At 35.2% G+C, this 21,360-nt stretch overlaps 2 protein-coding genes across 4 annotated transcripts in view; both read right to left on the bottom strand.

The window, feature by feature from the left end:
• Positions 1-21,360, bottom strand: part of Mondo (MLX interacting protein mondo) — a 37,265-nt gene that overhangs the window by 3,091 nt on the left and 12,814 nt on the right. For 2 of the 3 annotated variants that reach the window (XM_072303617.1, XM_072303618.1), the window contains 12 exons: positions 19,965-20,109; positions 19,414-19,506; positions 16,879-17,825; positions 15,911-16,043; positions 14,864-15,113; positions 11,946-12,213; positions 11,072-11,230; positions 9,398-9,514; positions 8,763-8,890; positions 7,250-7,373; positions 6,374-6,503; positions 1,108-5,697 (listed from right to left, as the gene is read on the bottom strand). In XM_072303617.1, coding sequence (XP_072159718.1) covers positions 5,585-5,697; positions 6,374-6,503; positions 7,250-7,373; positions 8,763-8,890; positions 9,398-9,514; positions 11,072-11,230; positions 11,946-12,213; positions 14,864-15,113; positions 15,911-16,043; positions 16,879-17,825; positions 19,414-19,506; positions 19,965-20,109 — 2,607 coding nt within the window. In that variant the 3' untranslated portion in view covers positions 1,108-5,584. Of the gene's footprint in view, positions 1-1,107; positions 5,698-6,373; positions 6,504-7,249; positions 7,374-8,762; positions 8,891-9,397; positions 9,526-11,071; positions 11,231-11,945; positions 12,214-14,863; positions 15,114-15,910; positions 16,044-16,878; positions 17,826-19,413; positions 19,507-19,964; positions 20,110-21,360 lie in introns of those variants that run through there. The other variant, XM_072303619.1, reaches the window with a different exon arrangement.
• LOC140225257 (uncharacterized) lies at positions 12,882-14,141 on the bottom strand. The gene is made up of 2 exons (XM_072303515.1): positions 13,826-14,141; positions 12,882-13,183 (listed from the first exon to the last, which is right to left on the bottom strand). The coding sequence occupies exons 1-2, from the start codon at positions 14,094-14,096 to the stop codon at positions 12,882-12,884; spliced, it is 573 nt and encodes a 190-aa protein (XP_072159616.1). The 5' UTR covers positions 14,097-14,141.

Below are 21,360 nucleotides of genomic sequence, written 5' to 3'. Positions count from 1 at the left end.
CGCCATTGGGCCGGAATCGATAAGGTCGGAGTTGACAGAAATGAAATTACAAAAGAAAGTTATTTGAAAAAATAACAAATATTTTACTAAAGACTGAACTCTAATGAACTGGGACAAACAATTGAACAAAAATATTACACGAATGTCAAATAAGAGCTATGTTTTACAATGTTAAACGTCATTGGGCCGGAGTTGACATAGGTGAAATTATAAGACAAAGTTTTTTGAAAAAATAACGAATATTTAACTAAAGACTGAAATCTAATGAACTGGAACAAACAATTGAACAAAAATATTACACGAATGTCGAATAAAGTTCAGCTTAATAACGTTAAACGTCATTGGGCCGGAGTTGACAAGGTCGGAGTTGACGCGGCCGGAGTTGACATTTGAGTGTTTTTCGCGGGAAAGAAAGTGTCCACGATGCAGAATACAAACAAAACCGATTGTTTTGAGGTTCGATCGTGCAGGTACATCATATACTGAATTATATCACTGGCGCCACTTCCCCAGTATGAAATTTTAACATAAATGGAGTTGACAGTTTCAAATTACCATTTTTAGAAATCCAAATATTTGATGCAGAAAAGGTTTACTTATGTTTATCAAAGCAGTGTTTCCGATAGCCCGGGACCTCCAACTCTTGAAAAAACACCATCACGATGGCTACCCTGCGCGCGCACTATCAGCTATTTGCTCCGGAATGCGCGAAAATAGCTCCGCCGGAGTTGACACCAAAGCTAGCGACACAACTTTCTATGTATGGTGCACGTTCCCCTGACTTTTAAATAGTTTTCTAACAATTTTTCAGTAGACCCCATCTATTCAACAATTTAAATAAAGCATCAAAATTGTGCAGGACTCCGCCAAAAAGTCAGCAGAACAGTTCTTGTGTTCGAATTTAGCCTGGCGACATTAGCCGGAGTTGACATTTGCACTATTAAAAAAATTCCCGAAAGTATGCTTCGGCATTTAAAGTAGATTTAACAATTTTTTAAGATTGCCAAGACCTACCGAAGTGTAAAAAAAAATAAGTTAGACATATTCCGTAGATTACCGCCTCGAAATCATCCGGCGACAGCAAAATGAAAATCTACAGAAATCCACCCGGTTTCCTATCTTATTCCTGAAAAGAAGGGGGGGGGGGGAATAGATTCTCTACAGTTGGAGGCGTATTTTCCACAAAAAAATATTGAAAATACCCTGCATAAAACCGGAACTATACTAAACAAATTATTATGGCACTTGATTTTATCAAATAGAATAGTAAATTCCAGAGGATGATAATATTGGCTTTGCAAGAGGTTTTTTGACAAGATTTCTAAGAGATTCAAGGAAAAGTTACGACTTCCTTATTCATGGATCTACTTTTTTCCAAAAATCTGCAGTAAAACCAGTATTTTAACATATGAATTCTATATTTTGATACTTTTTTACACCCAAAGATGACTGAAGATTCACCTCGGTGCTGCCATTGTAATAATTATTCTTCAATGCATACTCCTTTCTCCGTACACTGTATAAGATATGCATATGTATGCTAGCAAGCATTAAGGGGATGTTCATTGTCAGACCGACTTACTCATTAAAAATCTGGAATAACTTTCACATTATTTTTCTCACTGCCATTAATGGAAGACAATAATTAATAATAAAGCTTTCACAAACATGCTTATGGCAATTAAAAAATTGATATTTTTCTTATAAGCAGCATTAAAAGCTCAATTCTGCAAGAGCTTTCATTACTGAGCGGCTGCTCATCGATATTTTTCAAGGTTTTTCCATAAAGCGAACATTCAAGGCACTAGTTGTTCATTATTTTTGTTATAAATTACAAAACAGAGGTAGTTATGGCTTAATTCTAAAACAAAACAAAAATAATTTTTAGCTTTCACTTTCTGTCAATAGTTGCTACGCAGGTGTAAAACCGTAAAACTTCAGTTATTTGAAAAAAATTCAATGGAAATAATGGCAAGAAATGAAACAGAAATTTCAATACACACACACAAAAAAAAAAAAAATCCTCATTTAACTCATCCAACGATTGTTTGCTCGTTGATCATGGACAAATATGTCGATGACTGTTAGAATAGCAACCTGAGGAAATTCCCTTGACTTATCAGATGTGTGAACAATGCTTGAATCATTGACTTCACAGGAAGCAGCTCATCAGTTGTCAACTTTTTAGTCAAAAGTTTGACATCACATGAGCTCTGAGTTATGAGTATGAAATTAATTTTCTTCAGTAGCTAGCACGAAAAAGAAACGCGTATTTACTTGCAATAGCTACATGCCTTCGTAAAAGCATTAGGCAAGAAAAAGGGGGGATAGAGAAATTATGCTGCCGCAAGGCAGAACACTGTATGAGCATTTGAACTACTTGTGCAATTACAAAATAAAATTTCTGGCTCCTTTGTAAAAGCACTTATGTGCATAGGAAAACCTACAGCACATAAGTTGTATCTGAACTGAGCTGGGAATTGTAGTTCCAAATAGCAAAATATGGTGCATTTGAAAGTTGTCAAAAGAGTTATTTTCGAGAAAACAGTAGAAATAGGATGAAACAATCTCCTAGGAATCGGCCTCATTTGGTCATTCCAGCTGATCGCCATTATAACTCATGCATAAATACATAAAATCATTGGGTTTTTAGTCGCAGGACTGACCGGATCCTGTTGTTATGACTAATGTGTCATTTGAAGCGATGCTTTAATATCCAATTTCTACTGTAGTTATGAATATTTATCTTCAACATTTTCAGTTATGGTAAATTAAATTGTGAATGAAGTTCTCTTGAAAGTTTTAAAAAAAATATACAGGCACATATGCAAATTTTGTTCCCATTAGCATAAATCTGGCAATGTCCAAATGCTCATACAGCTTTTTTCCCCAAAACGACAGAATGGCTGACCAGAAATATACATTTAAAAATGAATTCCACGTTTAATTATATAATTTTATGGTTTAAATTTATAAAATGAGCAAAATGATGTGTTTTTATGTGTGACTGGACCTGTGAAAAGTGACCTGATCTCCGAAGAGAAAATTTTCCGTAACTTTTTGGAAACACTTATACCTTGTTTTTCCAAAACCTAAAATTTTTTGTCTTTGAACTTCAGTACTGATGTTCCCTTCAATTATAAAGATTTAAGGGTCAAACTTGAGCTAGCATGTCAGGATTTTTTCCTCTTATACATTTGCAAGGGGTTACCAAAAATTTTCTCCTGGAAAATAAAGTATCCCTTTGCAGATCCAGCCAGATATTTTTTTACGCACATCAAACACAGTTCATGCGTAAAAAAGAAATATATGTTTCACAATTAGTCGCAAAACTATTGGTACAATAGCATTAGCTGCGTCTTGGTAATAAATTACTGTACGTAATTAGTTCATATTTACAGGTGCTTCCTATCCGGATGAAATTGAGCATCATAAACTGAGACATATGTGTTCAGCTTGGATCAAAGTCATGAAGACTAACAAACAATTAAATAAAACAACAACAACAACAAATTAAAAAAGAATCCTAATAAAAGGTTATTTACAAATGAGAGATCAAGAAAATTTGAATTCGAGACTGGATTTTTCCACTTTCTCCTTCTTGATGTGCGATCACTGATAAGTTTCATTTCAACTTGAGAAATTTATTTGCAATGAGATACTTTAAAGCACTAGAGTACTTTAAACGTGATTCAGCTTCCTTGCTCTTGATAAAATTAGCAATGTTACTTACACAAAATGAGTGAATAATGAAAAATAGCAAATATGAACATGATTAGTCATAAAAATGTTTTAAATTATATTGGTCGGGTATTTGTGTCAACTGAGCGCTTGATCTAAAAATGTGGCTCACAGAGGAAAAAGAGAGAAAGAAAGAAGAAGAGAATAGAAGATAAAAACCCTACGGCCACAGGAAGCTATTGGGCTCAAATATTCTGTACGTTTAAAACACTGAAGAGAGTAAATGAGTCATTTCAGAGAAAATGAATGAATGTTTGGTAAAGAGGGCTGAAGCAAGGGTGCAGAAAGTGCTCAACCCACCGGTCGCCTCAGAGATGAGAAGGTGCCTCTAACGGGAGAAAAAGTGATAAGGCGCCTGAAAAGGGGGAAAAGTATAATGTAAACGCAGAAGGCACAAACGTGGTAATTTTTTAGAAGGAAACTGCTGAGCGCATTTCATTTTGGAAGAGAAAATGTCCAGGTTGCCATAGAATTCAGAAAATAAATTTCCCTGACACAGTTTGGTAAAATTTCTTGGCAACTGAAGTCATACCAAATGGTTAAAAAGACACGATTTCAAATGGTTTGCAGGCAAAATTTGTTGTTTGAAATGTGAAACCCATTCTAGAAAGCAAATAAAGGTAACTTTCAAGTTTTCCCTAACTTTTAAAAATTCCTGGACATTTTTCGGTTTTTCCTACTTGTGGCAACCCTGAAATGATTAATGAGCTCTTTTGTGAAAAGAAAGTAATTAAGTGCGCTTTTTTATAAAACAAAAATTGTGAAGCATGAGAGAAAAAGATGTGAGGACAAAGAACTTTCTGCATCTCTCGGCTAGAAAATCCCTTTCTAAAATGATTTCACTGGAACATTAGTCTAATAAAATGTCAACTGCCGATGACATTTCTTATGAAGATCTTTTCTGGACTTTCTGTGATCCAAGAAAGCAAAAACGGCCTACGTCTCTCATCAAGCATTGTGTTTGCTATAAGTGAATTTTCTTTATAATTATTCCATATTAATTTTTGAGATGTAAATTATAACAACAGACAACTGGGCTTTTCAGCACAATGGGAGTACATGCGCCGTAAAGTGGTAAATGTATGAGAATATGATAAAAGAAAGTGGCGAGTAACATTATCACACATTGAAACATACTAGAGCAGCAACAAAAAACATAAATTGACTGAAAAAAATCTAAAATTTTAGAGTTATCTATCACTTAAAATAAACTCCGAACAGAAACAAGACTTTCCCTACCACTATCTTTAGCAAACCAGGTAACTTGAGGGATATTAACAGCACATATTTGATACTAATAAAATAAGATTCGGTGCACTCAAAGCCAACATTAATTAAAAAATGATTTCATGATTCTTTTTAACGATTACAGAATCTTCATTAACAGAACAGTAAATAAACAGAGACCTGCAAATAAAACAAGGTACATGCTGCGTATAAAACAAAATAACACTATTGAAAACAAAACTTCAAAATTGAGCTTCGATGAATCTTTGATAAATAGAAAAAAATAGAGTTTATACAATTGAATAAAACTTTTGACATTATGAAAAAACAAGAGTCGTCAGGTTTGTGCAAAAAACAACCTATGCTCAACAGAGAAAATAAAAAAAATTACATACTTTAGGGAGGAGTAACAATCGTAAAATTTCGTACTGAAATTCTGAAGGCAGAAAAATAAGAAATTTTACATTTCGAATGAAGGCAATCAATTTATTGGCCAGCCAGACACTTACATTGAGTGAAGCTGTAGAAAAAAAATGTAGGGTAAATAATAAATAACAAATACCCAATTAAAGAGAGACTTGATCAGGAAATTTCCGGACGGAGATCAGGTATATCGTCAGTTTTTACTGCATCGTTTGTTCACAGCAGCTCGTGCTTGCTCAGGTAACCTACTAGGTTCGGTTAATGCATCTGTGGATGTGCAAAGATTCCTCAATGCGTCAGGAACAACTGCGGAGAAAAATTAACAGACAAATTAAGCCACCATTCAAATGATTCTTTCTATATTAATTTTATTGATTTTTTCGATACAGCTGATCTTGTTAGTCTTCTAGTTTAAATTCGGTTTATCTGCACAGCCTCGTTTCATTACAGAGTTCTCAGCTTATAAAAACTTAGGTCATTCATTTGAGTACTTGCTTTTACCTAACGTTTAACTCACGTAGAATAATTGGGACTCAGCTTAACTCGATTAGAAATTTTTAGTTCTCGGGCAGCTCTATTAATAAAAACATTTGATTCAAACGCATTTTGTCATCTTAAGGTGATTTCTTATAGAGTCTGCTTTTAGTCCAACTGGCATCCATATATTGTATCAATTAGGTGAAAAATCTGGGCAGCTTTAAAGTTACAGGCAAAAAAAATAGACAATAGACCTAATGCATGAGTTTGAAGAATCTTCTACAATCTAGGAAAATTGGAAAATTTAGAGAAATAATGATAAAAATACAAGAAAGTAAAAAAAGATTTCCCTACGAATGAAGAATCCCATTCGATAATTTCTTGCTACATAAACAGAATGCATTACTTTCTTTGTTGGAAGGATCCTACTTTCTTATTTCAAATAATGCAATTTTTTTAAGAGGATATTCCTCAACACAAGAACAGTATCAGAGAGTGGACTCACTGGGTCTGAGGTGAACGAGAGAGCAATGCTGTTCAATCCATTGTAAAGTTGTGCGACATAACTCGTCAACGCTGGCCGTCGACACCACAGTATTGAAAGAAGTCAGGAGAGGTTCACATATCAGACTTAACTGAGAATGAATTGAGAGTTAAGGAAAACAAGTAAAGAAAATAAAAAATTATGATTCAGGAGGAGAAATTAAGAATTCAGTCATAGCATATTGATGGCTAAACTGCGAAATTACGTTTTTCCATTGCAACGTTACAGACCTCCTGTCATACTTTATTTTTTCTGTGGAGAACTAGTAAATGGAATTTCTTTAAAACTTCCTTGATTTAGCTTCTATGTCAGCAGAATATATTATGTGTAAATTTCAAGATGTAAAGTTGGGTTGTTTCTCCTCAAAAATAAAATAGGGGCAGGCATTTTGAAACACCGTGATGGAGATACGTCGTTTCCTACATTAGTAATCAATATGCTTTGGGTTAAAAAATATCGGTCAAAGAAATTGATTCACTTTTTTTTTTCTTGCGAATGGCAGAGATGTATTGAAGGAAAAAGGAGAAAAAAGCTTGAGCCTGAGTTATTTAAATTCATTCAAGTTTGCAAGCACTTATGAGCTTCTGGAATAAAGTTGGCTCTTCTTTCTTGAGTTGTTCTGCACCAATGATTCCATAACTTGATTGCCTTCAAGCCCCTCATAATATGCCATTGGCAGTGATTGAACCGATAGGAGACCGCAACTTACTTTTTTCCATTGTTCTTTCAGAAACTAGATGCAGTACATGGCTTTTACGTAATCTTAAACTAGTAACTTATACAAAATTGGAAAAAGATAAAAGAAAATCAATGAAACGAGAGTGTTGAAAAGGATACCAGCCAAAATTTCCAGTCTTCTTGTGTTCTACGTCTAACGTAATCATCGAACATTTCTTTCATTTTGGTTGCTCTATGTCTTGATATAGGCGCTCCTGTTGCGGGTAGCAGTGACTGACAGTTGCTATTAAAGAAAATCAATTACATTAAGGTAAAACTTTTACACAACTTATTTCAAATCCAGCCTCTTTATCCCCACTTCAAATCAAATTTTAAGATGGAGCCCAAACTATACATCACTTTTAAGCACTTAGAGATTAACTCAGGTTTAATCACAGTTATCCTAATGCATTTTGGACGACTTTTTTTTTTAATAGAGAACCACATGGGCGTGCTAGTGAAGCACGCCATAGGAGCTTTCAGACGCTGTCATATTTCCTTCAGTAAAAAGAGAATTTACTGGGAAAATGTTTCACATTTTTCTCCAAATCCTCAGATAGTTGGGATCGCAATTTAATCTAGAGTATATTAATTTTCAAGGAAAAATGAGAACTTCCCTTAAAAATACATGTTTTATCCAGTGAAATGTGGCAACTCTCAAATGTTCATATGGCGTTTTTTCTCAGCACAGCACCACAAGAGATTTCATCTTCCAAATGCAAGGGTCTTTCCCTTAAAATCTGAGAGAAATGCTCAGATAATAGTAACTTTTGGTTAAAAAAATTGAACGTTGCAGGAAATTAGGCAAAAGAAGAGTAGACAAAATGGGAATCGCTAAATTGAAAAAACTCGAATTTTTTTTACCCATTCCTTCAACTGTACATTGTTTTGAGGGGTTTGCCGCCCACCCCTTTATAGCGGTTAAAACCCCGGTTATCATCGCTGAAAGTGGAGGGTAGCGAACTCTCCGAAACAACATAGTAGGTCTCCAACTGGAGAAATAAGTGAGGGAAGTTCGAGTTTGTTGCATTCAGCAATTCTCATTTTATTTAATTTGGTACTTTGTTTGTTTGTAGCCTTGTTTAATGAATTTTTTTTAAAAAAAAAGTGGTTGGGCTGATTCTATTGAAAACTGCCTAGCGGACCACTAGTGGCGATTCTTAAAAGTTGGCAACACTGTAATTCTTTCATCTAAATGTATATAAAACGATTGATTCTCGGTGAGACAGCTTCTCTCGCCTAAAATTGATATTTTCAATGAATTTAAATGGAGGAAAAACATGTTGCGAACTCGCAAAATCGCCACTGTGGACTACTAGACAAGGAGCGAAATTAAGCAGCACATTTGTTAAAAAATTTTACATCAAATACAATGGATGCACTAAAACTTTCTAAATCCGTTCCATAAGTAAGAAGATGACATTCTCTTTTTATGTCCGTTTGTACCTTCCCTTTCCTGGCCAACAATTTCTTTTCTAGTCAAATTGACCACTTGACTACTTTTTCTAGGTTAGCGATGAAAACATTTTCATCAATGGTGACTTTTTTGGACAAGGTTAAAGGTACCATGTGCGGCAGGCGATGTGTCTTAAAAAAAGGAAAAAATAGAGAGGTAGATTTGATTGATATTTACCTTATCGCAGAGTTAAGTGATTCCACCTGCTGCCGTAAATTTTCCATGTCCTCTTCGATTTGACTCCTTTCAGCCCGCAATTGCCGAATATAATCAGCTCCTTTTTGTAGCATTGCAGCTTTACTCATCTGTTTTTAAAAAAGAACAATACAATAAATTAAGATAATTTGTATTAATCAAAATGTACTAAGCTAGAATATAACACATTCCTAGTAAAAAAAAAAAAAAAAAAAAAAAAAAAAAAAAAAAAAAAAAAAAAAAAAAAAAAATATAATAATAATTTACTGAGGATTTAAAAAGAAGCAAAATAGGTGCGATTTCACATTATGAAAGTCTCTTCCCTTAGCTGTACTTTTTGCATGCAACAGAGCCATTACACTTCTTTGCTTTTGGTGTTACCCTGATAACTATAACACAATTAAATTGTTTTTTTGAAAAACTGGGACTGGTTTTTGTAAAACATGGATGAACAAAAAAATTTAGCCGAATTATCTTTCCAAGTTTTTTGACTTGATATAAATATCCAAAAGAAACGAATTATGTAATGATTTCTTTAAGCACAGGCAAAATAATTTAAAATATTGTACAATAGCAAGATCAATCGATAAGCTTGTGTATTCTAAGTTACAGCTTACCTTAGAACTAGAACTATGATTCAGATGAGGTATTAGCGAATGGAGGGTGTCGAAGCCATTCTTTATGTTGCAACGCCGCTTCTGTTCCGCATTGATGTGACACACTCTCCGATGCTCCTGCAACAGACCTAGGGTTTAAGCTATTGACCAGTTCAAGGAATTGTCCGTTAGTTTAATCATGAATCAACCCTACCGCTGATGACACAGTATGAGACTGACAAAGAAGGCTTCAAAATCTGTCTTTACTCGTGTTAAAACTCAACGGGTGGTGTTTCAGAATACAGTAAAATGAAACTCCTTCAAAGCATAATGACTTTCATGATGGTATAGATGACATTCTTAAAGAACTCACGCTTTAAACAGGGTTGCCACAGAATTTAGAAAATCAATTTTCCTGATTTCCCTGACACACTTTGGTAAAATTCCCTGACGATTAAAGATAAGTCAGATGGTTAAAAAAAATACATAATTTGAAATAGATTTCAAGCAAAATTGTATGTTTGACCCATTCTAAAAGGTGACTCAACAATTTTTTCCGGACATTTTCTCATTTTCCCAAACATATCCAGGTTTTTTTAAGTTCCCTGACATTTCCTTGACTGTGGTAACCTTGTTCAAAGGAGCGCATGGGTTGACGATCTCATGTCTGCAAAAGTATATTTTCACAGAGAGAATTTAGACAGCAAAATTTAAAGATTTTAACTTCTCACAGTTTTCATCATCTATAGCTTCTATTAGCGTCTTTAGAATACTGGCACTAAAATGGCTGCTGGCAAAAACTATACCAGAATTCTCATCTGCAAGTATCTGCTTGACTCATGCCGAGTATTTCTAATTCAGTTTACTGGCTGACTCACACATGGTGATACTATCACCCAGGAATACATCAAACTATTGCTACTGGTTTGTGAAGTCTCGCATGACCATCTGAGGGACCCTGCGCGGAAAACCAAGGGATTCAATGCAAGATGAATTTTGTTGTCATTTTATCCAATATCCTTCACAATCTCTTGAGCAGGATTGACTTTTCAAATCCAACGTTTTATATGCCAATTTCAAGAAAAACAGGGTTGGAAGGCGACTTTCTTCTGCATTTTCAATTCACATTTTTCGTGAGACGTCAGTCGTGGCATTGCTGCTGCACCGGATATGCAGTGTCTTTTTTTAGAAGCAGTCTATCTCATCACCCCGCACTGTTTTAACACAATTTTTATTAATTGAATTGATTTTCACTGATTAAACATTAGAAACTTGGCTTTTAAAATCCAATCCTGCTTTGAAAGTCATGAAGAACATCATATAAAACAATACAAAAATTTAGCCGACCCTGAATTTCTTGGTTTGTTAACAGTCTGTCAAATTGACCAGCATGGAGATAAATGTGCTTGATGGTTTTGATAGGCTTCTTACCAGGGTGTCTTGGACTGAGTTCAACGAAAAAATTTCTTCCACATTTCAACGTTAGTTTTGAAAATGCTGTCTTCTTGAACCATTGGGGGCTTTCAGCAGAGTGAACAGAGCCTTCTTTTGCTTGATGCTGTTCATTTTTGGTATTTCCTTTTGCCGAGAGACCATAAAGAAGAGGAAAATTGAGATAATTGAAGAGGACGATGGTGCAAAGATCTCACTGATAAGCTGTCAAACAAAGGTGAATGATAAGGCAGAGCAGATTACCTTATAAGGCGAGGCAGATGTTGAGGGTTTTGATGGAGGAGAGACAGGAGCTCTAGATGGGCTTCCAACATTCAGTGGTGATAAGCTAAGACTCTCGCTTGTGCCTGGTGAATCAGGATACTTCGGACTGCTAGATGCACTTCCTAGCATGCTAGTAGCCTTGAAACAGAAGAGAGGTTATAGTAAAATAATAGAAATTAGCATGGAGCATTTCAAAATTTAAATTCAAAACAAGCAACAATTAAATGGGAAATCCTTCAAACTTCATTACTAGTAAACTTGTTGAGAACGATTCAGTGCGCTACACTTATTACTTCTTTGTGAGAAGCACTGAAAGTATTTCAGTGCCCAATTTAACGCAAGCAGATGACGTCTTTTTGGTGAGCAGGAAGTTTGAATGTATCAGCACAGAAAATGTTAATTACTCAACTGAGTTATGACTGGACAATTTTAATACGACCACCATGTTCTATGTGAAAGTTCTTCAAAATCATCAGGCAAAAAAGAAAGGAATAGATGTTTACTAGGATGCCTGATCGAGAAAACCACAACTCAATGAAATTAGTTACTACTCAAATTATTAAAACTTATTTTTCATATTTTTAGTTTCTATACAGCAACATTGAAGAGCCCACGTCAAATAAGTTTACACACTTTTAGTCTGCGACAGAAGATCGTCTGATGTCACTTTCGCATGGGAAGTAAATGCAAGAAGCAAGATGGTGGATCTTCTGTCGGAGTCTATAAGTGCATAAACTTAGTTGACACAGACTCTGTCAAAATTAAACTGATGGTTAACACCATACAACGTTATCTAAACTAGTACTGATATAGTAAACGGTATTAGAATGAAAAACTGGAAAGTTTGTCGTACCATTGAGTTTAAACTTGTGCTTTGATGCGGGAGTCCATGTATAAATGGGTGAGGTTTAGACATTTCTCCATAACTACTTAATCTGCCACTACTGGTCATAGTTTGAGATTTATCTCGACGGGCATAAGGGTTCTCATTGGTTGAAAAGCGTCGGCCTTGTATTTTTGGCTGTCCGCAACTGGAGGCTGCACTGTTTGCCAATCCAAACACATTGAAAAGTCGCTGCGACTCAGTACTTTTGTTGGTTAGGCTGTATAAAGAGCTCTCACTGAAAGCAGAAAAAAGTACATGTAATTGTAATGTTAAATTATTTTTTCATATGTTATATGTGGCTGGATGTTGTTACCTTCCAGCCAACTCACAAGCACCATACACACTTAGACACTAAGTTGCCGGACATCTTGACATTGTTTTGATTTCTTCATTAAAACTTCTGCACATACTTTCATGAAAAATCCATGAATAATTTGTGATGAAAAAAAAAATTATAGGTATAGAATTTTCAAGCGATTCTGTTCATTTGTTTTTACTAGGGCTGTGCGAGCCTGATTTTATAGGTTCGAGCCGAGCTCGAGCTTTTTTAGACTTTTTCGAGCCGAGCTCGAGCTTTTTTCGAGCTTGTGAATAGGATCGAGCCCGAGTCGAGCTCGAGCTTTTTCCGAGCTTTTTAAAAATTTAATGATGCATTTCTTCCCGGTTTTATTACGTACATTGTCTCTCTTCATTTTCCTTTAAACTTGTCTATTTTATATGATCATCAATTTTTATAATTCGATTTTTTCAAAGATAAGATAAAAATTGATATTTACTGGGGAAATAAATACAATGGCTTCAGAAACAAAGAGAAAATTTATTCATCAGAAAATATTGACAAACAAAACAGAGCATATCGAAAAATCAAGAAGAATTTAATAAAATTGCTGAGAAAGGTACAATCTAAAGTTTACCATAGTTCTGATGGATAAAGATTAGCATGGGCGCAGTGAGGGGGCTCAAGCACTGTCGCCGAATGGAAACAGTGTTCCCTGCAGTTGAGCAAACCCTCTCAGATGACACACTTGTAGCGAGAATACACAAGAAGTTCTTTGCTACAGATGCCAGTGAAGGAAACTTTCCGCTATTGCACCTCCACCATTCCATCGGATCAGATTCTTTATCTTTACTTCTAGTTACTTTCTCATTCAAGTATGCTTCTATTTCCTTTATTATCTCTTCATTGGGATTCTCAGTAATAACATCTGAAATACAAGGAGGGGGGAAAAAAAATTAAAGAGTGCATTTTGAACAAATTTTCAGTATTTCAACTTTCATACCTCAGCTAAATAATGGGTCATACTGTACGACAAGAACTCTGTGCTCACTTGCATAAAAAAATTAATTTTGAAAATGCAGAGATCTCTGTTTAGCTTAAGATTAACTGTAAAAGGGTGAGAATTAATTTTAAGAATTCTTATTTCAGCACTACAGTTAGAAACTCGACTAGGATAACTAGAACTTATTTGAAGAAAATTCCAAAAGTTTCTCTCAATTATGAATTATTTTGCAATTGAGGACCTTGAAGGACAAAGCGCATGAGTGCAGTTTTTGGAAAAATTGAGATATTAACGATTTCAACTACAACTGGTTGTACCAATGTATTCCATGTAAAATTCAATTCTAAAATCAAATTTTAAAGCATCGAAAAGTGAATTTGCACTTTCTGCCATAAGGCTCCATGTGGGTAATTTTGAAACTTTAAACACATAATTCTTGAAATAGTAAAAAATGCACCTATGCGCCTTGTCCTCCAAGCCCCTCAATTAATGTTTAAACAGATCAAAAGAAACTCTTGATGTTTGGTAAATTCACTAAGATATAAAAATTAAAAATTCCTTACTTACCTGCTAAATTTTGATCCATTACTTCATTAATGGAAGACCATAATCTGCTCTTGCTCTTGCTAATTGATTCTGTTGGATTTTCCATCTGTGTATCATCCTCTATTGTAGAATCTTGTATTGCTACCCTCTTGGCCAGAGCTAGTTTCTTAACTTTGTCAATGATCAAATTCTTCATATGTACCTCCATCAGGGCTGTCTTGAAAAATGGGTTGAAAAACATAGCGGTATTATTTAAAAGGTCAGAGTTGTAGTCTGGAAATCTTACTTTCATCGCTCTTAAAAGACCTCTAGCAAAAGTCGTACCATTTCTTCTCTCTTCTATCCATAAAATGAGACAAGTTTTTAAGAAGTTTGGTAAGACGTCACTTTTGATACTTTGGCTGGAAGATGATGATGTGCAATTGTTGTCCAAGCACAATTGGACATTTTTTTTTTAAGAAAAAGTGAGACAGTTAATTTTCGTTTCTTTAGACTCAGTTGGGCCCTTGATGGCCCAAAAACAGGTCCCTGAGATTTACGGGTAAGCTCACTTTTGTCAGAGAGAAGGGTGCGTATGGCTCCAAAAATCAGTTTATGCAAAGAATTCTGAAAAAAAGAGAATAAACAACAATATCAAGGAATCAATTTTGCTCCTTGCAAAATTTCCTATCGATTCTTAGCAGGTTCCTCTTTATCAACGAGGAGCTTGATTTTGAACTCCAAAAAGACCTTGAAATGGCTTTAATAGTGGTTTTTTAGCATAATTTGTGATGACAAATGAGAAGAGGCAAAGTCTGATACTAACCTCTCCCATCATCTGATATTACAACTGGGAGTTGGGAGGGTTTTGATTTTGTTTCCTGGTTGATAAAGGGTTTGAGACCACCCTTAAAACGTCCCAGGCATTTTCTATAGCCGTGTTCACTAATTCTCTTGTGTTTGTCTTCGATGAATTATTCAGGCTCTTTTGTGTATTACTCTTGGTATCAAACTTTAAACTAATATTTGGCAGACACAGTAATATATAGGGAGAGGAGAGAGGTAAATTGAGTTGAATACCTTTGACTAGAAAGAAGAACAGATCGAGACTTAGTATTTACAGGAGGCGATGTCGTCTTATAAACGTACTGATCCGTGTAGGATGTTAATACATGATCAGGAGTCCTGGATCGTTTGACAGGAGGTAAATGGGAGGGCGGATACGCAAATGGCACTTGAGAATCAAATCCAAAGAAAGAGGGTTTACTGCTATCTGTGCTGGCTTGTGTTGTCAATGAAGGTGAATAGCTTGCTTGTACACCTCCGGCATCTGAGGATGAAAAACAAGAGCAATGATCAATGATCAATGATATAAGGAAATTGAATTGGTACAGAGAAATGGACAAGTATCATATATATTTCTAGCCGAGTTGATTAATCTTTGACTGGGTAGAGAACTGTTTAAAAAAATTTAAAAAAAATCGCTCCGCCATCTATCTTTCCACAATTAAATATGCATTTCGCTTAAAGAAGGAATAGCTGTTTGCCATTCATTTTCTTTCAAAGAGCTAACGATAAGCATTTAATACTATGAGGTTATTATTTTTCACAAAAAAATAATCCAAATTTGTTTTATTTGATGAGCCAGTTGTACTATTCACAAATTTACATTTTGTTGATGATCTTCATAGATTAGTAAAAAATAAAGAGATCTGTCCAAACACCAAATTTCAATGTCCAATACTGACAGAGATATCGCTAATTGAAAAACATGGTGGAAGACATTATCCATCGCAGTTGCGCAAACCCTGGTTCCCTCAACCTTGGTTCCATCCATGTTTTACGTTGAGCAACCGCTACAAATGAAATAATCACTGATTAACGGTTCTATAATGGGGAAAAACCGTGGTATGCATTAATGTGGTGGATGACTTTGAACGCCATGTTTTTTGAAGGGCAAAGTCATGTTGACATCGGATGTAGAAACTTGGCGTTTGAACAGATCTTAATTTTTTTGCTGATGTATGAGCTTGAATCATAAAAAATGATTCTGTGACTGGCGCAACGGACACATTATAGCTCAGCGACCTGGAACCGTACCTCGGATAATAAAAGGAGAAAACTTACTTGACGTCAGTAACTGGGTGAGAAGGGCACTTGGTGAAGTTGCATCACTGCTTGTGGATTGCATTGGAACTGAGGTTTTCCTTCCACTTGATAATGCTCCTGGATTGTTCCTTGATCGGACTCGGTGCTTCAACTGAAATTGAAAAGACCACCAAAGAATGTTCAATTTCGACAGTCTCAACAGAATGGACAAAAATGTTTCATCCTTTTTTACCCCCTGCACTCCTACAGTGCTACAAGGGCAGAATTTCACATTTGAAATTTATACTTTCAAATAAATAGGAGTCATTTTTCTTTTCAACAATTTCGCTTTGTTTTCAGCAAAATATTTGAATAGTTACAGTGAAAACTTTCACAAGACTGACGGCTGGATATGATTAAATATGTTTTTTTTTTTCAAATGATAAAGCCCCTGCGTATTTTAATTGCAGTTGTATCATGTTATAACATTTCCCAACATAACATTTTGGTGGATAAAGTATTTGTTCTTTTAAGTCTCAGTCAAACGCCCATAAAAACTACTATGAAAACTTTTGCACCACACTTTTTCTAAAACAAGCATTCAAATTTTACTGTCTGGCACAAAAAAAAAAGAAAGAAAGAAAAATACATATTGTAGAGTAACTAGCTCGTTGAGTCAGCAAAGGAAAGCCAAAAGAATTGTAACCAGATATGACCGTATGTTTGAATAATAAGAAAAACTCAGTTTTGACTCAAACAAGTTGAGCTGCTTCACTTCCTTGGTTTTTTCCTTCATTTAATTTTCGATTATTAGCAGGATGACAACATTTTAGTATGATAAATAAAAAATAAACTTTTCATTTCTGTAGAGATAAGTTTGAGTGATCGTTCAGCTTGTAATGGATAAAAAGGTAGAAAACACATATAGTTGTATGATTTATCCCCTCAAAAACTTGGGTTTTTTCTTTCCAGTCTGAAAAAGAAAGAATACAACGTCTGATACATACCTTTGCGCCTTGCATTGGGGTAGGATCATCCGTTGAAGGCAGCATAGATGGGCTGTTATTCATAAGTGGGAGACTGTTTGATCGAAGTGTTGGCCTCGGATTGTGGTGCATGTTGAAAGCAGATGAAGGGGATGATGGCACTTTGAATTCTGTCGATGGACTAGAATATGATTCGCTAGAATTGTTCGTTTGATTATTGTACGCTAATTGATGGATGTCCATGTATTCCAGACTGGAATAGTCACCTGTAGCTCGCGATGCTGAGACAGACTGTTGATATGATTGCGTGTTCAAGTTTGGAATCTGATACGACTGAGTGCCGCTTGCTGCTTGATAATTTTGAACATTACTGCTTAAACCAAGAGACTGCTGCATAGTTTGTTGATGATGTGCATGTTGGAGCTGATGGTGAGCTGCTGTTGAATGCTGTTGTTGATGCTGCTGCTGCTGCTGTTGTTGTTGCTGCTGCTGCTGCTGTTGTGTTGGTTGTTGTTGCTGCTGCTGCTGTTGTTGCTGTTGTTGTTGTTGTTGTTGTTGTTGCTGCTGCTGTTGTTGTTGCTGATGATGATGTTGCGTTTGCACAGGCTGTTGTTGCGTTGACTGATGGTGATGCTGATGATGAAGCTGCTGAGACTGTTGTAACTGTTGATATTGTTCTTGCTGTTGCTGATACTGATTTTGATAAGCGTTGTACATGAACTGACTGCTTTGCTGCGTCTGCTGTGAGAAATGGTACGGTCTCACCTGTTGATCGCTCAAATTCATTCTGTCCCTGTGCTTTACACTTGAATAAGATGACGATAACTGATCGGACTGATGACTTAGATGCTGAGGCAATGTGTTGGCAGATGGAACATGAAAGCTGCTTTCAACTTTGAATGCTTCGTCAGAACTTCCGTTGGTGGCACATTCTTCAGGTACTGGAGGTAATTTGGAGTAAAAAAAATCTGAAACAAGATAACGTAAAACTAGGAGAAAGGACAGGAAAAAATACACTCAAAAGTTTTATCACTATAACTCTAGAATGTGTTACATAAAAATTTTACTCGGAAAGTACGATGTTTTGAGTCAGAAATTTATAAAAATTTCTGTGTATTGAATGGGTCTGTTGCATGCAAGAGATACAGCCAACTGAATACATTTTCTAAGGGTAAATTTGCTCAGAAATCGCGTTAGGCACATCAAAAGAGTCTGAAATTTGCTCCTTAGTGCGCTATCTGCGTAGTCTGTGACACTCTTTTTCAAGTTTTCTGCGTCTGCGGGCAGTTCTTCTCAGTCACCGCCCACCAGGTTTACACAGGCAGAGGAGTAAACAAGAACTACTCAAAGAAAACAAACGATAAACTAACTTTTTCTATTGCAAGATTTCATTTTTGTTTTCAAGCTTTGGTTTCCGCTTTCTTTCTTTATTTTGCAGAAACAAAAGCTTCAAATCAATTGAAATCTTAGGCAAGGAGAGTTTATTAATAGGTTCGCAAGATTGTTTGTTTATTTGGTTTAGGTTTCTCTCTAGGCAAACCTGACTGCCAGCCACCAAAAAAAAAACTGCCTGTATACGCGATAAATTTGAAAAAGCGTCTGGATTTCAGACTTTTGTGATGTGCTCAACATGATTTTGGAGGGAATTTACATTTAAAATGTGTCTTCAGTTGGCTAGATCTCTTGCTTGCATCAGACCCATTCAATGAGAAAGCAGGAGAAAGCTGGAGACAGTTCAAATTGATGAACGATTGTTTCAGAAATTGATTGCAATTCAATATCATTCCTTTCAATCCTTTTTTTTCCCAACATCAACTTCAAAGCTTTGGAGAGCACTATTTTTCGTTATTTTAATGTCAATTGAAAGAAAAAAATAATTAGCTACATTCCTCGAGTAAAAACTTTGGAGCTGGTAAATGTCTCACTACAAGGCACTACAGATATTTTCATGATGATTCCTTCATAGCATACAGTTTTTGGGAATATTGCAATTTTTGCATGTCAAAATGTAGAGGCAAATTTGTAGTGTACCATTCAAAACAAGATAAAGTTAAGGAGCTCATAAGCCATGCTGAACATTAAATTGGCAGCAGTTTAATTAAACAATTAATACCTTAAAATTGCCAATGCTGTCAACCTTGAAAGCTAACAGATCAAAAATATCGCTATAATATAAATTAAAATAAATAAGCTAATTAACTACGAGCAAAAAAAAACAAACAAATTTAAGAAAATAAGTAAAAATGGCTAAAAATACATATCAATGTGTCTGGTACTCTTTGACGTTGTTTTAAACCCCTTATCAACCGAGAAAGGAAAGGATAAAAAAGTGAACAAAGAAAAAATAATGAAAAACGTAGATTATCATCTACCACCACCATCAAGGGATTCACACTTATCATGATTTTTTAAATGTATTTTTGTTCTCTGAAACATTTTTATCATATTTTCAGCCTTCTTAACCTATTTTCTTGTATTTGTTTCATTCAATTATTTGAATGATAATAGTATATACTTCCATTAAAATTCATAAAGGGACAAATTTAATTTCTATACCTGGTGGATCTAGTGTATCCATGAAATCATCTAGGTTGGGCTGAAGCTGAACAAGACTGGGCTGAATGAAATCCGCTAGGTTTGTGCTTCGAGCTGTGATTAAAAAATAGGACAGACAGTTATAAAGTAATTTAAGTAATCTGGAGAAATTAAAAGTCATCTTTTGAGTGTTAAAAGAGTTGCTAATCTTCATAACTGAAGTTTCTAAACTACTTTCAGTTATAAATTCATCACTCAAAATATCACTAAAAATAGCATTGATCAAACATTCATATTTTTTCAATGCACCTTCAACTATCAGAAATTGGCCTGAAACTGCTGGATCAGTTAAAGCGGGGATTATTCAGATAAACGAAATGAAAAGGAGACTTAATTTACCAAGCGTTGAAGCAATTTCAGCTAAATCTGAAGTGTTATGCAAATAGGGCATTTTCAATTGATACTCAGGGCAAAGAGGAGAGAGATTTCCAGAAATGAGATACAGATGATAGCAGTTAACATCCTCAAATACAAACGATCTTCAGCTGCAGACAAATAGCTGACTAACTTACCGATTTCACGAGTGTCTGGAAATGCAAATGGTTGATTGGCTGATAATGAAGAAAACAGAGTGTCACTCATAAATTCCATGTAATCTTCATCTATCATCATTCCATTATCAAAACTATGAGTCTTCCATTCTATGGCCTCTGCCAGCTATATTTTAGGGGGAAAAATAACAGATTAGCGGAAATATGGTTTTCAGCTTGATAACAATAGAGAATTTGCATGCAAATTTTGTATTGCTTCATCAGAAAGTGCTGAAAGAGCTGATTTCACAGTATTTTTTTATAATTTTTTTCTGATATGGGAAATAGTATAAAAGTAGAGTTTAAAGTAGGAAAATTCACCACCTAATGACGTCATCTGGCGGCATTTCCCATTTAAACACACGTATCTTAGCAGATTTGATCATTATGTCATATCTTCTCCAATAATTGTTCACTTCATGAACCAAGGATATCATCGTGTTCAGTTCACTCAGTAGTTTCTACGAAGACAAGAAATTCATCAAATTTCAGACACCTGTAAATTCTCTATTTCTACATAAAGAGCCATTCATAAAATACATAAAGCTTTTGGAGAGATCCAAGTCTCCATTATGCTTCAGGGGGAAAAAACTTTAGGAGAGCTTGCATTATGTGTAAGGGGGGAGGGAATTCAGAGTTGTGTTACAGAACGTTAAAATAAGAAAGTAGTGCTAATTTTTTTAAGATCTACGAGAGATCAACGCAAGGTGGCAATTTTTCTTTCGATATTCATCACAAAGTGTCATTGTGGGGGATGGATAGAACTAAGCATTGCATAATGATTTAAGGAGATGTGGGCATGTGTTGTGAGTGTGGTATGTGGGGAGAAAGGGAGTCTAAGAATCCATTTTTAAGCTTTACGTATTTTATAAACTTAAAACATGATACTAAAGTTTAAATTGTGGAAAATCATGGCAATACTGCGACATTGTGAGTAAAGCTCACTGTGCATACTATTTTTTTGAACTCGCTGCAAGATGAGAGAGATGACTAACTTTTTGAATAACAAAACTAAAAATTAATAATAGTAAGAGGCCCAATACATTTTATAAAAATATATATTATATTATATATATATATATATATATTATTAAATATTATTTTATATTTTTTAGGAAAAAAGTATATATTGTGAGTAAAATTTCAACCGTTTAGGAGGTGGAGTACCACCAGGAACCTTTAACCTTCTAGGACAGTCAAAGTTTGAATTCAATTCAATTTTTATTCTTTACAAAACTGATACACTGTGCGTGAGTATTTGTCACTTGCTTCAAGTCAGAACGGTCATGGTGTCCAGTCTTTTACAGCAATATACTTCCATTATGCAGAGCGTTATTTTTATATCTATCTGGTGGCTAATCATGTAACGTGCAGATAG

The sequence above is a fragment of the Bemisia tabaci genome, chromosome 8 (assembly GCF_918797505.1).
Source record: "Bemisia tabaci chromosome 8, PGI_BMITA_v3".
NCBI lineage: Eukaryota > Metazoa > Arthropoda > Insecta > Hemiptera > Aleyrodidae > Bemisia > Bemisia tabaci.
The sequence above is the reverse complement of the archived record's forward strand: the minus strand, read 5'-3'. Positions and strand labels throughout refer to the sequence as shown.